The sequence below is a fragment of the Talpa occidentalis genome, unplaced genomic scaffold (assembly GCF_014898055.3).
Source record: "Talpa occidentalis isolate TD23 unplaced genomic scaffold, MPIMG_talOcc4v2.1 talOcc4.9, whole genome shotgun sequence".
Taxonomy (NCBI): Eukaryota; Metazoa; Chordata; class Mammalia; order Eulipotyphla; family Talpidae; genus Talpa; species Talpa occidentalis.
Window position 1 is genome coordinate 4,645,535 of NW_023605305.1, and position 17,006 is coordinate 4,662,540.

General features: G+C 41.2%; 1 protein-coding gene across 1 annotated transcript; it reads right to left on the reverse strand.

Moving 5' to 3' along the window:
- Window positions 1–1,011: 1,011 nt before the first annotated feature.
- Window positions 1,012–16,350, reverse strand: LZIC (leucine zipper and CTNNBIP1 domain containing). Its single transcript, XM_037499919.2, has 7 exons — window positions 16,193–16,350; window positions 13,341–13,449; window positions 11,544–11,679; window positions 11,127–11,225; window positions 9,487–9,582; window positions 9,254–9,335; window positions 1,012–8,784 (listed from the first exon to the last, which is right to left on the reverse strand). Exons 2-7 carry the CDS (start codon window positions 13,439–13,441, stop codon window positions 8,726–8,728), a joined length of 573 nt encoding a protein of 190 aa, XP_037355816.1. The 5' UTR covers window positions 13,442–13,449; window positions 16,193–16,350; the 3' UTR covers window positions 1,012–8,725.
- Window positions 16,351–17,006: the final 656 nt, after the last annotated feature.

The following is a 17,006-nucleotide window of genomic DNA, read 5'->3' on the forward strand; positions in this document are numbered from 1 at the left end:
AGCTGCACATTGGGATTACATGTGCTCCGTCTCCTCATTCTCTTGGGACCAGAAGCTACTCAGGGCATTTCCTCTGACAAATGGCAGACTGACAAGACCCCCAAGCCAAACTGTGAAAGCACAGAGAAAACCTCTCCAGCAGTGATACCCAGAAACATTCCATCGGCCAAACCCAGTCATGGCCAAGCCCAAAACGGCAGAATAAGGAGGCACATTCACCTTAAGGGAGTGAGGTATGAATAGATCTGTTAATGCTCCAATGTATCAAAACAGCCACAATCAAGGCATTTCCCTTTCTGATGAAAACCAAACAAATGTAGCATCTATGGCTTTCCTCACCCTAAGCCACCTTGCTTTAGTCCCCCAACAACTGTTTTGATTTTCCCAAAATAGAACAATTGAAATAGAGGCATAGAGTCCTTGCCTCCATTTTTTTTTTTTTTTAAAAGCTGGGGATACCATGGTAATTTTTTTTAAAGATTTATTTATGCATACAAGAGCTGGGGTACAGGCCAGAGGTGTGTGTGGGGGGTGAGAGGATTCACCAGAGACAGAGTGGGGAACAGAACAGGCAGACTGAAATACACTGCTGAGGGGAGCAGCGGGGAGACAGGAGAGGTCTGCTGCGCCATGTGTGTTGCGCCGGGGATCGAACTCGTGCTGCAGAGGCTGCAGATGGCTTAGCTTTGTAGGTTGCTTCTTAACCCCCTGCGCCACCAGGGAGGCCCCCCCCCCCGATTTTTTTTTTATTGAGTGGATGTACAATCTGTAGGTGATCAGAAGCACCTGCTGTAACAGTGAACGGTTTTACAAGGTTTTGGACACAAGTTGATCCCCACTGGCCCATTCTACGTAAACCTTCAGCATGTATCTTCCTGTCAGGGCTGCCCCCACCTTGCTCAGGAATGCTCACGCCTCTGCCTGTTGCTTCAAGGCTACTAAGTCAACTAGGGGTTCCAAACGGAATGCAGAGAAGGCACAGGAGGTTCTCAAGCTATGATGGACGAGTCTGGTACATGCTACATCCTCTCATGAATATTCAAATGTTTTATTGTTTGAAGAGAAAAGAACATCTGTTTTTCCCCAAAGACCTGATTTCTTACTCTTGAGCTTATCTTTAAATGGTGTCCATCCTTTCCTTCCAGCCTTGCAGCTGGGTATGTAGTTACAGCACCAGTCCTGGGTCTTTAAGCAGCAGCTAGTCTCACTGTAGACATCAGTATTTTGGGTGGAGTATGAAGCTGAGGGGGGAGTTCATGTAACTCAGGGGCAGCCCTAGGGAGTGAAGGGAACTATTTTTAGCTGAACTGAAGTGGTAGTAATTCACTTAAAGATTCCAAAGGCTTCAGCAGTGTCTTGGATTGACTTTGCGTAGCTGGCCTGAAATAGCTCCAGCTCAGGGGTTAGATGGACAGAGGGAGGATCTCTGCTGGGAGATAAAAGGGTGCTTGGAGGGCTGATGGTGAAGCCGTGTCAGCTTCTCCCATGGCCCCAGCACAGAGCTCAGCATGGACATTTCTCCTCGTCTTACTAATTGGTGGCGAAGTACAGAGAGAACTGAATGGGACACTTATTTTGCTAATAAGTGGGAAAGTTTTCTTAGGAAAAGAGTCGACAGGCTCATAGAGAAGGCAGGGAGTCCTCCAGCACGCAGGTGGCACTTAAGACCTTTTAACAACTTTGGGTAGGCAATTGCTCTTTTCTTTTCTGAGTAGGAGACACAGAGAAACCAGACGCTGAAGGGGCTGCGGTGTCTGGCAGAGATAAAAGGACTTGTTTTACTTGTGTCCCACTTCTGCAACCAATGATGCCCTACTGTAGAGACCAATATTAGCTCAGGGCTCCCACAAAACCAGTAACACTCTTCGCTAGGATATCTTGGGCCATTGTAGTATCTCTTTAGCACAACTTACATCATTAAAAGGAAATAAAACAGAAAAAGTAATGTATCTCACCTCTCGGAAAGGAAAAGACAGACGGTAACAGAATTAGAGGCTTTTCCGACGTTGGGTACTCTTAATAATTTTATTTTGATTTTAATTTCCCATCACTTTTGATAACTAGACTGAACATACAAGCTTCCTTAGTCAAACCAAACACAATGTTTCCATTTTGATACTCTTAAAATGTGTATTTTAAGATTAATATTTTAATGAGGGCCTCCCCTGGTGGCGCAGCGGCTGAGCGCTGGGCTGCCAGGCTGCCCGCAGCCTCTGCAGCGCCGGTTCGTTCACTGGCCAAGGGCGAGGGTCCCACCAAAAAAAAAAAAATTTTTTAGTGAAAGTGGTATTTAGCTTTTACACAGTTCCTATGCGGTAGTTTCAAAGCAATTTTTACATTTCATAACCTTTCTTCACAAAATATCTACATGAATATTTGGAAGGCAATTTGACAAAACAGGACAAAAATAACTAAGAGTATAATGGAATTCAGACTAGAAATGAGGGCCCCTTGGCATACGGAGAACTTCAGGCTGGAGGAATGTGAGAAATGGCTCTGCAGGAAGGACCTTCTGGCCTTCCCTGAAGCGGCTTATGAACCCTAAGGTGAGAAGGGTCCTTCCTGTGGGGGAGGGGGAACTGCCTTTATCTCAGATGTGGAAACAAAGGGCCCAGGGAGGAATCTGAATGGTTATCTCTAAATTGCCCCAGGTTATACTCAGCTCACCTCTGTCCTATCAGACCATGCCCTGGGCAGCATCTAGCCTCAAGCCTGCATGGTACAGGCAGGTTTAGCATCTCTGTGGGTCTTTATCAACTAGGGAAGCCTCCCCCCTCCAGTCAGCAAAACTTCCAGTAAATGTGTATGCCTTTCACTTGCTAATCCTTTATTACAGGGGTCCCAGTTGAGAACTTAAAAGGTGAAAGTTTTTTTCCTCTCTGCAGGAATATTTGAATTTTCTCTCCATTTAGTGTTTGTCAAAAAAAAAAAAACTAACGCGTTTCAATAATATGCACTTCATAAGATTGATTAAAGGATGAGGTTAAAAATAGACAAAAGAGATCATTTAGATCAAATGCATTGTCAGGATTCTGTCCAAGAGTACTATTCATTACAGCATATAGAAGTATACCTGAAAAACTGCTTCTAAGGACATAGCTATTTGTGATAGAGTTAAATATTAAATGTATCTTTTTTTATGGTTAGGTCCATTTAAAACACCACTTTATTGTAAAATAAACTTGGTGATATAGCTGGGTATCTAAACCTCTTAATTATATCAACACTTAAGAGTCTTATTTAAGGAAAAAAAAAAGGACTCTAACACTCATTTCAGAAAATTTAACAAGCACCAAGTAATGTGTCTGGCATGTATCAGCACTCAGTCACTGATCCTACAATTAAGAGAGAAGGCAGATAGAAACATTCCCTCTCCCACATAGCAATAACTGTTAAGATTTTCCAAAAATGTTTTCCTCTTTCAAATTTTAAGACCAAATCCCCACCAGGGGAAAAGTTACATTTTGAGTTTTTCAAACCAAAAGGCCAGTGGACACAATCTGTTCAGTGCTTTTGTTATAGGGCAGCCCCGATACAAAACAGGGTGCCTGACTGTGGGTCCTCACCCGTGCGCTTACAAGGACTTCTCACTCCTCCACTGCGGGCACACACGAAAGGTTCATAAAAGGTTTATTGACCAGGGAAGGGCAAGTGAGGAAATGGACAGCTCAGGGAGAAAAGCGGGAGACAAAGTCTTAAATGCATCCTACCCGACCCGCCGATCTGGAATCCCAAAGGGCACTGAGAGCTGGCCGCGAGCCGGGAGCTGGGAAGCCGGGGGGCGAGGGAGAGCGCGAGCCCCCCAAGGCCCACGTGTTTGGTTTTTATACCAACCCTGGCTGCTGAACTCCACCCTCAGGTCCCAGCCACCTTCCCTTGGGTGGTGACAGGATTGTCTTTCCCAATGTCTTGATGGCTTTGGTCTGGAGCGGGGGTGGAGTCCACAAAGCCTGCATGGAATTAGCTCAGGACATCCTTTCCCCCTAACAATTTGATTGTAACAAACTAATGTCCTGTTCTGGCAAGAGTGGCTGTGGGAGGCCACTGGCCAGTCCAGCCCCAGCAGGATGCAAGCTCAGGGGCAGGCCTCTCTCCCACCCTTCATTTCTCCTCATGCTCACAAGTTAAAGACAGAGCACACCTGTAGACACTCTGCTACATGGAGTTCTGCTGGTGTTACTTTCTTGCACACCACACCTCCTTCTGGACAAGATGGAGTGGGGGGACCAAGGCTAAGGACTGAGATTTTGCCTGTTTGCTCCCAAAGAACAAATGGTCCTTTCCCGAGTAGATGAAACAAAATATTTAAATAAATAAGTATAAGCTCAGAGCTTTATGAACCAAATATAAGATGCAATTCACCACACCTAGAATGAACTTGGGATAGAATGTGAGATGCTGACAGTAATGTATATGTATGTTTTTAAGATGAAGTGGGAAAACCACCACATTTTCTAAGATGATGGTCAAATCATAGAGTGAACATGATCAGAAATTACCTACTCCAGGCCAAACATTTGTTTGTATCTAAATGACCTATCTGTTGGCCATCATTGAGGGTATATCTGTCCTTAGTTTTTAACTCATCCAGGTTTATGAGTATTGGAGGAACAATGCTAGGCCTGAAGGAAGCAGGTTTTCACCCAGCGAAAAAAATCATTAAATTAAAATACACCTTCCAGAAAGAACAGCCCCCTGTCAAAAAGGAACAGCTGATCTACTAAATCATTTTGAAGTGAGCAGACATAATTAAGATAACTTCAACCCTTAAAGCATGTACTGAAATTCTGACTACAACACAAAATCAGGTTTTCATGGGAAGGTTTCAACATTTCCAAGCCAAGGCTAGAAGTTGGGGCAAAGGATCTGTGGTAGACATGCCCTTAGATAGAACACTTAGAGCATCATCTTCCTCTTTAACTCAAAAGACTGGTGGCTCTTCTTGATCTTTATAGAAAATAATTTTGTTATTTTTCATGGAGTCTATTGTCTGAGACTCTAGGGAACGTGATCTTCGCAGGAAAAACACCCAGCACGAGAGCCTCTGATCTCTCCACTTGGTCCTCTGCGTGGAACAGCAAGGCCTCTGCTGCGAACTCAGAACGTCACTGACCCCTTGTATTTGAGGCCCCTTGAGAGTTCTGTTCTCTGCACATTGAAATAGTGTGAACGGGCAGAGGGATTTCAAAAAAAGTCAGGAAGCCAAAAGGCCACATTAGAGGGGAATATCTTTGAAAAGTCACATTTTTAACCTGCTTTCTGTAACTTAATAAAAATATTAAATACTAGTTTCTCCAGTTTCTGAAATCTTTTCATTCCAGGGCCAGACAGACTGGAAGCAATTACAGCTTGTTCATGGGGGTTTGTGGGAACATTGACAGTTTTAATTTACATATTAATGCTGGAAAACATTTTGAGAGGCAAAGACAAGCATTCTTTGGTCTTAGTAATGAATAGAATAGGGAAAAAATGGGCAGGAAAGTGGTTGAAAAGCTCTAGGCAAAATGGTCTGGGTTTATTTTTTCTGAAATGATTTCAAACTATATCCATCATTCACTGTAATAAGATACGTTTTAATGGTGGAGTTGAACAGCCTTTTATTTTGCTAAAGATGACCAGTCCCTGGCGGCTTGGCTGAGTGTCTTCAACAAAAGGCCTAGCAATCAAAGTTAACAATTCATCCATCCCAGCTCTAATTCTTCCCTGGGAACAACTCCTTCTACCACTTGGTTTCTTCCTCTGCCACCCACCTAGAATCCTTATCTTACCACTCACAGGATAAAAACAAAGCACTGAAACAGAAGAATTGTTTGAAATTATCAGATTTCATTAAATAGCTTGGTCGGACACTTGCCCACTAGAATTCTGCTTCAACCCCAGTTCTTTGAAAAAGGCAGGGCAGGAATTCTTTTCACTAAAATATCAGCTTGACCCAGGATGTCATAAAGTGAGCTACCTTAGCATCAGTTATTGCAGTCTGAGACCTCCCAAGAGGTCTAAAAAGAAAAACCAAGCCAAGATTAAATATAGCCAAATACAGACAGGAAGACACAGACTGAAAGTTAGTTATTAACTATAGTTGCATAGAATATACTCACTTTTCACTTTTCTGAATTAAATGCAGAACTTAGGAAACAAACCATACTGAATGGTGCTTGAGAGAGAGCTGTTAAATGCTCGATTAGCTCCAATGCAAAACTTCCTTCTGCGATCAGGGGGGGAATGCACAGTAGTCCCATGTGGTTAGCAGACCCTACTATTCCCATTGACCAGAAGAGGAAAATGCAGCTCATAAAGATTAAGTAACCCACGGACGGCCATCTGGTGATGAGGGACAGTGTCTTGGTAGGTACTGCAAACTTGGTCACTTTTAAATAAAGACTAATTTAAAATTGAGCACTAGTTATAATTTATAAAATCAATGTGATTTTATGTCATTAATGGCAAAATATTTTGTAGATGTTGGCCTAACAGAAAGTTTAAGGGAAACCAAAATTAAGGACTCCAGATTCATGTAGGCCCCTTTCAAATACAAATGATTCCTAATTTTCCTCACCTACTACTGGAGGAAAAGGGGGAATGTAGCTATGGCTGAAAACAACAACAAAACTCACAGCAGTTCCATTTCTAGGTATATACCTAAAAGAACGGATAACAGGTATTTAAACAAATACTGGTACACAAATGTTCATAGCAGCGTTATTCACAATCGCCAAAAGGAAGGAAAAAACCCAGTGAGAGAAGTGGATAAATACAATATTGAGTTCACACAAAGGAATATTATTCAGCCATTAAAAGGAAAGAAGTTTTGATACACGCTATAAAGTAGATTAACCTCAAAAATACTATGCTAGGGGCCTTCCTGGAGGCGCAAAGGGTTAAGCACTGCACTATGAAGCAATCCGCAGCCTCTGCAGCACGAGTTCAATCCCTGACTGGCCAGGGAGCTACCCACATGGCGCAGCAGACCTCTCCTGCCTCGCCTGCTGCTCCCCTCACAGTGTACTTCGGTCGATCTGCCTGTTCTGTTCCCCACTCTGTCTCTGGTGAATCCTCTCACCCCCAGCATCTATGGCCTATACCCAGCTCTTGTATGCATAAATAAACAAACCTTTAAAAAAATACTATGTTAAGTGAAAGCAGTCTAACATAGAAGGTCACTGTGTTGGTTCCACTTACATGAAAATAGCCAGAATAGGAAAAGCCGTAGACAGAAAATGAGACTAGTGTTTGCTGGAGGGAAGTGGAGGGGGTGGGGAGTGGCTGCTTAGGGGCTTTGGGGTCTCTTTTGAGGGTGCTGAAAATGTTTTGCAACTAGATAGTGGTGTTAGTTATACAACACTGAGAAAGTACTAAATACTGATGGATCATATACTTTAAGATGGTAAATTTTCTGTTCTATGAATTTTCTTCAATTAAACAAAAACCCTCACAAAATAACGAAATGACAATTGGCCATGAAGCCCTAGATGAATAGCACGTAAGATGCTTTTTCTTGGTGTGTCACAATTTCATTGTGAGCTTTTGACCATCATTAACTGATATATAAAAAATTATCCACTGAAAGTTCCAAATAAGGCATTAATGTAGCTGAGGTGCCCTAATTGCGTCCAGTTGGCAGAGCACCTAGTAGAGCTGACAGCATACAAGAAGCTTCCGCTTTTAATTTGCATAAAATGCAAAGAAAAGGAATATTGAAAATACATGAAAGAAAATAAAGTGGCCGGAGCCTCAGGAATTAGCTCACACGCACACCCACGGGCAAAACTAGCTACTTGAGCACGCAGAAAGATGTGAGCATGCAGGCGAGAACCCTGCTTTTCCGTGTAACTTATTTTGTGTTTCTCCAAAAGCTGAAGAGTAAATAGTAGCTTAGCTCCAGCAACCTCCTGGTTTCAGGAGAGGTCACACGCGGGGAGGCGTCTAGCTGCCAATTCCAATTGCTTCCCAGGAGAAACAACACAGGAGGTTAAGTTACTTCAGGAGACTCTCAACAGGGCGCCCACTGTTCCAAGCTCAACACTCAGAGACACAATGGGCCCCATTCATAGGGAGACCTTACGGGCTGGAGAATGGTCCCTTCGTGGCAATTTTTTGCTGGGACATTGAGTTTTCATAAACATGGACTTCCACAAACATGTAAAAACTTTTTTTAAACAGCACAGAAGAAATAAAATTCAATGGACATTGACCGGAGAGTCGGGACACCTGAGTCTTGGCCCTCGCACTGACTCTTAGATGACTTTATGTAAGTCCCTTGCTTTCTCCGAGCCTGTTTCCTTGTTTGTAAAATGAAACTATTTCTATGAGCACTTAGAATTCTAAAATTCTGTGACCACATGAGGTTTGTTGATGGAGCTATACTGTTCATCCCAACAGGAAGGGGTAGATTATGAACAGAAAGGAATCGTTAGTTCGTAACTTTTCATTGAGTACCAGCATTTAAGAACAAGGAGCCTTGATAAAAAGAAGCGGAGAAACCGTTTTCTGTTCTCGCTCTTAAACAACAAATCACAGTAAGGGTCGGTGGGTGCTGTCACCCCAGCAAACCCAGGATACCTGAGACCCCCCAGAAGGATGACGAACCATCAGTACACTGTCACCTTTTCTTAGATTATTATGCACTTCAAGAATCTCTTGCTTCCTTTTCAATGACTCAAAATCCCCAGAAGAAAACATCATTTACAACAAAAATGCTATCAAAGTTCCAAGCTTCCACACCACGTCATTTTTTTGTTTTTTCGACCTCAAAACTGGCCAAAGCAAGAACTTTGTCTCCAGAGCCTAAGGAGAAAGACACATGATAAACAGAAAGGTCATGTCAAAAGTATTGACAGTTCCAAGAGAAGAGGAAAATATCTATCACAGAAATATTAAAACAGAGAATAAAATCAGATCCTATCATCTGCCATCATCCCTAAACCTGCCCCATGCCACCCCAACATCCTCCCCTACACAAAGAACTCAGCTACATAGGAGGACTTATTAGTTATCCTAGTTTTAAGTATGTGATAGAAAATACTTCATATTCATAGTTGCAGCTAGTTGATAAATATTTTTAAAAACTGACTTATTATATCACTTATTAAAAAGTATGGGGAAATAAGACCAATTTGTATTGGAATTTATGATGAAAACAATTCTGATTTTACCTCTAAACTCATGAAAAGGTTATCATGTTATCTCACCCATGCTTTCTACCAAGCTGGAACAGTAACGCATGTCAAACTTTCAGAAGTTCAAGGGTACTCACCAAGATCTGTAGAGACCTTCTCAAACTGGCTGAGTATAGCACCTGCATTTGCTGACAAGAAGGCCTCATCATCTGCTGTCAGCTAAACAAAACAAAACAAAGCCCAGCCAAGTGGGCTCAGCTGTTCCAGGACCACGGTTAAGATGATCTCAGGATCACAAACTTGATCACAGATCAAGAAGTTCTGTATTAAATATTTCACACTTTTTCTTTATTAAATTAAACACTGGTACCTTCTCTCCAAGTTTCCTGAGAGCTGTTAGTATCTCCACTTTCTGTTGAGTATATAGGTCTCTCTCTAGTTTTCCCACCATGAGATCTCTGTCCATCTATAACAGATTAATACAAAGCATATGCTAAGTTAAAAACATATGCTAAGTTAAAAAACACAAAAATTCAGCTTTTCAGATCTGCTTCTTGAAAAATGGATCCTCTAGCTGATTAATATTTGAAGAACTATTGAGACATAAACTATGCAAAATAAACATGATAGAAATGTTACTATAAGTTCTAATAAATCTTAACGCTATCATAATCATTATCTTGTAAACTCTACTAAGGAATTAGGAGGTTAACAGCTCCTTTAGAGAGGCCCTATCCTGTAAGAACTCATTAAACGGAAGTGTGGTGTACAGACTTGATGAGCTAAGTAGTATCAGATCTCCTAGAACTTTAATTATCATCTCTAACACCAGAAATACAATAGCCTGTATTATGCATTGGTATTATTCAAGGTATTTACACATGTTACACATAATATGGTTTTACACATATTACTTCATTTAATTCTCACAACTACCCTAAGAGGTAGGAACTATAATTATCACCTTTTTTTCAGATGGGTAAACTGAGGCATAAAAGGCTGAACAAAATAACTTGCCCAAGGTCCCATATCTCCATAGTGAAGAAGAGGTACAAATCCAGTCAGTCTGACCCATGTCCTTGCTCTTAGCCACTATGCTACTGAATCAACAGTGGCTGCAAGTAACTTGTTATGTTGTTGTTTTAAAAAAAATTTTTTAAAGATTTATTTGTGCATACAAGAGCTGGGGTGCAGGCCAGAGATGCGGGGTGAGAGGATTCACCAGAGACACAGTGGGGAGCAGAACAGGCAGATGTACTGAAATACACTGCTGAGGGAAGCAGCGGGCGTATCAGGAGAGGTCTGCTGTGCCATATCAGTCACCTGCCAGGCTGGGTATCGAACTTGTGTTGCAGTGGCTGAGGATAGTTTCATAGTGCTGTCTTAACCCCTTACACCATTAGGGAGGCCCCTTGCAAGTAACTTGTTAATGCCCTGATAATATTCTCAAACTGTAAACAGATGTCCTGAAGTATCAGGTTTGTGAAGATGTTTGAAATTCTTAGATGAGAAAGGACACAGATGCATAAAGCAATGAATTCCAGATGCAATTTCAGGTCAGGGCTCCAGAAGGAAATTGTGTTACCCTGAAGGTAGACCCCAAGCAGATGGCGTTGGCATGCAGTTTAAACTGCCACATTCGTTATCCACCATAGTACGCCAAAGACTACTTTTGTCAGAAAACTATAGATGGTGGCTCTAAAATCCACTGGCCATTTTTATTTTAATAAGACTACTTTTTAGAGTAGTTTTACTGGGTCACATTAAACTGAGTTCTCCTTCTCCCATTCATGCATAGCTTCCCCATTACAAATATCCACACCAGAGCGGTACACATGTTACAGCTGATTAACTTGCACTGACACAAGACAGTCACTCCACTGCTTACATTAGCATTTACTAATGATGTTGTACATTCAACTGACCAGCTTTGAAATGTCATAATGAGCACATTCATAGGCTGGGAAAACAAACACACACAGAAGTCAGATCAACTTGAAGAAACTTCACCTCTGCTAGCCTTGTCCGGAGCTGACCTGGTTGTTTCTTGGCAAACAATCTGATGACCTCTGGGGTTTTAAAGGCCTGGCTGATAGCCGCCTGGATAGCCTAGCAATACAAGAAAGTCAAAATTAAACAAAAAATTCCAAAGAATCAGATACTGTAATACTTGATTGATGTATCTTCAATTATTAATAGGTCTTCTTTGTTCATCAAACCTGTTAACAATTTTAGTTCCCATGTGCCATTTCTGACCACATAGCTGAAGTCAAATACATAGCTAAATAAAGCACAGGAAGCATATACATTTTTATCCATTAAATAGACATCTAGAAATTAATCCCCCAAAAGGATACATTTTCTATCTTAAATAGACTTACAAAAATAAAATAAGCTATGTAGACAATGTAATTAACTTCTGCTTACCAGTTGCATTCCACTTAATTCATCTACCAAAGTCATATTTCCAGACATAATTTTCTTTAGTGAATCATTAAATTCACTTAGTTGCTCCAAAGTTTCCTTTTTGGTCTCTTCATATTCATCTGCATCAAGTTCCTCTCTGAAGGGTAGTAAACATTGTAAGAGAAAAAAACAGAGCTCTAAGTGAAAAAAACTCAATCAGTATTTTGTGAGGAAAAGGCTGAAATACCAAAATGCAATTAATGATGGGTTTGTTCACATATTAGTAGTAGGGGCTTTTTCCTGCAACATAGTTACTTCGATGATTAAACTTGTCTTGTACCAAAATGAGGCACACAACCAACCACATAGTAACTTTTCTTTTAAGCAATCTGTGAATCTATTGTACAACCTTGGACCAGAGACTGAAAGAAATCAAGACTCCGTTTCTTTATCTACAGGCTGTAGCTAATAGTAGTATCCACATTATAGAGTTGTTCTGAGCATTGAAGGAGATAAGGAAAGTGCTCAGCATGTAACAGGGAGCTGACAAATAACTGCTGCTATCGCCAATCATCATCATCAATGGAGGGAAAAAATGTGGTGTACCCTGAAATACAACAAAATATAGTACCTGTTCTCTAAGTAACCAGCTATTTTTAGTTACCAGCAAGACATTTATTAAACATTCGCTGCAAATAACAACAGCTACCACTTACTGAACACTGACTCTAGGCCAAATGTTATGGCACCTTCATTTGTAAGAAGGCTGTCAAATTACCTTTTAAAGATTTGTTTTTATTTATTTATGTATACAAGAACTGGAGTGTAGGTCAGAGGTGGGGGGTGTGTATGAGAAGATTCACTAGAGACAGAGTGGGGAGCAGAACAGGCAGATCTACTGAAATACATTGCTGCAGGGAGCAGCGGCAAGACAGGAGAGGTCTGCTGTGCTATATGGGTCAGCTCCCTGGACAGGGATCAAACTCAGGCTGCAGTAGCTGATGATAGCTTGATAGTGCTGAGACTTTAACCTCTGCACCACTAAGAAGGCCCCCCAAATTACCTTTATTAAAAAATTGTACTTGGAGGGCCTCCCTGGTGGCTTAGAGGTTGTCTCAGTGCTATCACCTCTATGTCCTGAGTTCAATCCCCAGCCAGGAAGCTAACACGTATATGGTGCAGCAAACCTTTCCTGTCTTGCCTGCTGCTCCCTGCAGCAGTGTATTTCAGTGAATCCACCTGTTCTGCTCCTAACTCTGTCTCTGGTGAATCCTCTTAACCCTGCTCCTCTGGCCTACACCCCAGTTCTTCTACACACACACACACACACAAAATTGTTCTTTGGGGAAAAAAAAAAAAACATGAACAATCCCTGTCCCTTGAGAGGGTAGGCCTGAAAACAAAAACCAGATGTTGAAGTAGTTCCTTATCATGTCGATACCAGGCAGGGTCGTTTTAAACACTGACGACAGGCAGATGTTATTATTTCCACTTCACATGAGAGAAAACGGAAACTTAAGGGGGTGAAGTGCTTTGCCCAAGTTCACATGCACTTAGTAATTAATCAAAAGACTTTTGCATCCCAGTCTTTAAGACTCCAAAGACTGCATGAGTTTATTTCTCCAACAGACAAAGCAACGTGAACACTACAGGACAGACCAAAATCACACCTGGACCTGCACCCATGAGCTTGTAAGCTAACCACGGAAACCAAAGTCCTTTAACAGCACAGCAGCATTAATCATAGAAAAATATAAATAAGCTACATTATAGTCAGAAGCATAGTTTATTATACATATATTTGAAGTATAAATTTACCTGCATTCCTCCAGATCTTGTAATTGCTGCATTAGTCTATCCAATTGTTCTTCTAAATTCTGCTTTAATTTGCTTGTTTCTGTCTTTCCTCTGGAAGCCATTTTAATCTCTAAGTAGAACAAAAACCCACACACACAGTATATATTGGGTAATTTGAAACAAGTCAACATGCCAGTGCAATTTAAAATAGGCTACATATACTTTTTTTTTAAAACGATTTTTATTATTTTTTTTTAAAGATTTATTTGTATTTATTTACACAAGCACTGGGTACAGTCAGAAGCGAGGGAGGGCCCGCCATGTGGGACCCTCCTCCGGTGGCAGGGGAGCAGCCGGGGATTGAACCGGCGCTGCAGAGGCTGCGGGCAACCCAGTGCTCAACCGCTGCGCCACCAGGGAGGCCCCAAAGCTACATATACTTTTTCTGAGCTACAGTAGGGAAAGATGCTATGCAAATAAATCTCAATTTAGATATAATAGTTTAAGCTTAATAGTAACACCTCACAAAAATGTGTGGCAATCTTCTTGACAAATTTAATTAGAAATCTTCACTATTCGCCTTTTATTTTTAGTAAATTTGATAAAAATACAGATTTATAAAAATATATCAAGTGTGACTTTGCTTTACAAAAAATTTATTTTAAGATTCTTTTTTATTTTTGTTAAGTATATACCAGGACACTCCTAGTATTATCTTGTTGGGCTCATGATTTACTTAATGACTTGTGGGCATGAAAATCTTTTGATATGATTATTTTCTTAGGAAACTGCCCATTTTCCTACTGAATTATCTTCCGCTTATTGATTTCTATAACAAGGTAGGAAACCTTTGTAATTATGTTGCGAATACCTTTTCTCCTGACTTTAAATTTATGGTGTTTTTGTCATAATAGATTATTATAGATTATTATTTTTAATGGTCAGACCTATCTTCTCCTTTAAGTCTTCTCAGTTTTGTTTCCCTGGAAGGCAGGTCACAACCATCTCAAAATTTAAAAAAAAATAGGCTTTTATGGATTTTTTTTTTAAATTTAGCTCTTTAAGTCACCTATAACTTTTTTGGTTAATTCTATGAAGTTGGGGGTCTAACTTGTAGTTTCTTTCAAATGAACAGCCAATTGCCCCAATAAGGTTTATCAGTAAGTATTTATTTATACCATCTTTATTGTAAACCCAGGTTCATGTCTGTCTCACTGACTAAATTCTCCTCCTAAGGCATAACCTCAAATTTTAATTATTATAGCTCCAGAGCTGGTGCATATTAATAACTGATAAGAAGCTGCCTTTATAATTGTGGGTTTTTGGGTTTTTTAAAAACAATTCTTGGCTATTCTTGCATATTTTCCCTTCTAGTTGAATTTAAGAATCAGTTTGTCATGTTCCATTAATAGTCCAATTAAAAATTTGACAGGAATTACATTAAAATTACAGATTAATACAGAGAAATTTTAATTCTCCTATCGAGTAATTCACCTCTCCATTTATCTAGGCTTTCTTTCATGATCTTTAGCTTAAAAAGATAAGTATTATAGTCTTAAACATTGACTGTTCTTAAATGTTTTGTATTTTTTGTTAAAATTAGAAATAAGGTTGTTGTTGGTAAAATTTCTGACTATTGCTGATGTAGAATAAAGCTATTGGTTTGGCCTGTGGATGCTGCGTATTTACCTTAACATTTATTGCATGTATGTTTTCCCATTTATGAAAATTAAACTTACATTCTGTTCAGGAGCCACATTTTGTTATATATTTGGTATCACCATCACCAAAACCTAAAACCTAGTTTAACTTATTAAGCATCTTTAATTATCCTACAATTAATCATTATTAGATGATTTGATGTGTGAACTTCAACGAAAAGGATTCCCTATATTATATTCAAAGTAGAACATAATCAACAAAAATTTATTCTTACTATGGTATCTTTTAAAATTGGCTTAAATCATCTATAAGCATTAATCATAGAGAAATATAAATAAGCTACATGATAGCCAGAAGTGTAGTTTATTATGGCTATATTTGAAGTATAAATTTTCCTGGAAATACCCATGTCAGTTTTTAAAAACCAGTTGAATTTCCCAGTGAAAATCAAGGCAAATCTAAGCTAAAACTAAAAGTGTCTGGTTAGGCTTAATTTCCTCCAGTCTAACTACAACGACGTACTTACTTTTCCAAACCATGCCCTGCACTTCGTCCTTCTCTTCTTGAGCCTGCATTGTCTCCCTACCTATCAAACTCAAGTCCTCCATTCTTTAAGGTTCAGTTAAATTTTCACCTTCATTAAGGCTTCCCTGGCTCTCTCCCAATCATTAGGATTGTGAGTTCAGAGTAGGGGTTTTATCTTTCCTTATATACTTAGCAAAAAGCTAGGCAGACAGAAAGTACTGGGAAAATAATTGGTAACTAAATACTGAGAACTGACTGCTTTTCCCCCAGTTTTCCACTTCTTATTCTCTAGTTAGCACTTATTTTCTATCATGAATGATATGTGGCTTCACTAGAGCATGTTTGCCTATGTTTCTTTCCAGACTGTAAACTCAGAGCAGAAAATAAATCTGATTCCCCTTTTGTCCTCCTCAGCACTTAATACGGAATAGCTATTCAAAAACTGGGTGAAGCGTACAAAAGCACCGCACATTTTAAGGAAGTAAAGTTATTCTACATAAATTCCACTTTTTAAAAGTTATTCTACATAAATTTCAACTTTAAAAGCGGATGTACAGTGAGATTTATTCCCCAAAGAGTAACTCGTTGGCACCACCTAGTATTCAGTGGAAGTGGTGCACCTTTTCCAAAAGTACGAATGGCTCTGAAAAGCTGATCTAGAGTGGAAGGGATTTATTCACTCTCACCTGTCTCTTAGTCCTCTGCACCTCCAGTTCTTGAAGTTCCAAATGTCACAAAATTGAGGAAGACGAAACTGAGCATCAGGACAAGAGGGTCAAAGTTTAAACCACCTGGAGGTGGGTGGGGCTGGCTGGTAAAAGGAAGCCCGTCCACAAGCAGTTTTACTTACTATTATAACTTGGCCTAAGGCAGTCCAGATAAATTCACTTAGTGCGACTGAGGGTGTCACAGAGGAAAACCTCGCACCCGGACGCGCCGTGGGGCAAGCTGTCACACCCAGAACTACGGAAAAGGGCGGGCAGAGAGCACACCTATCCCCGGCTGGTAATGAGCGGCAGCGTCCGGACCTCAGGCCTCCGCTGGGGTAAGTCAGCACCAGGCCCCCAACCGAAACCTCATCTTTAGGGGGAAACTGGAAGCGCCCGCTCTAGGGTCCCGCGGCGCCGGGCTCCACTAGGCCGCGGGGCCGCCAGAGGTCGCGGGGAGGCGCCGGCCCCGGAACTCCTGCCCTCCCACCCTGGACAGACACCGGACAAGCCCCGCAGGCCCCAAGTTCCCTCTCTCCCCCTCCGCCCGCCGGTCAACCCACAATTGGGAGGCAGGGGCCCCGCCTACCTGGGGGTCAGGGGGACACACACGGGCGGAGCACTTCCGGCGTACACGCACTTCCGGCCTCCTGACCAATGAGAGTGCGTTTCCGGGTTCGCTGCGCCGGCGGTCCGGGCTGTCGCTTGTCTCCTGGAGAATTGGACCGCTCGGCCCTGAGGACGTGCACAGTAAGCCCCGCACCCGAGCCTCTGAGGACCCTCATTGGGGGAC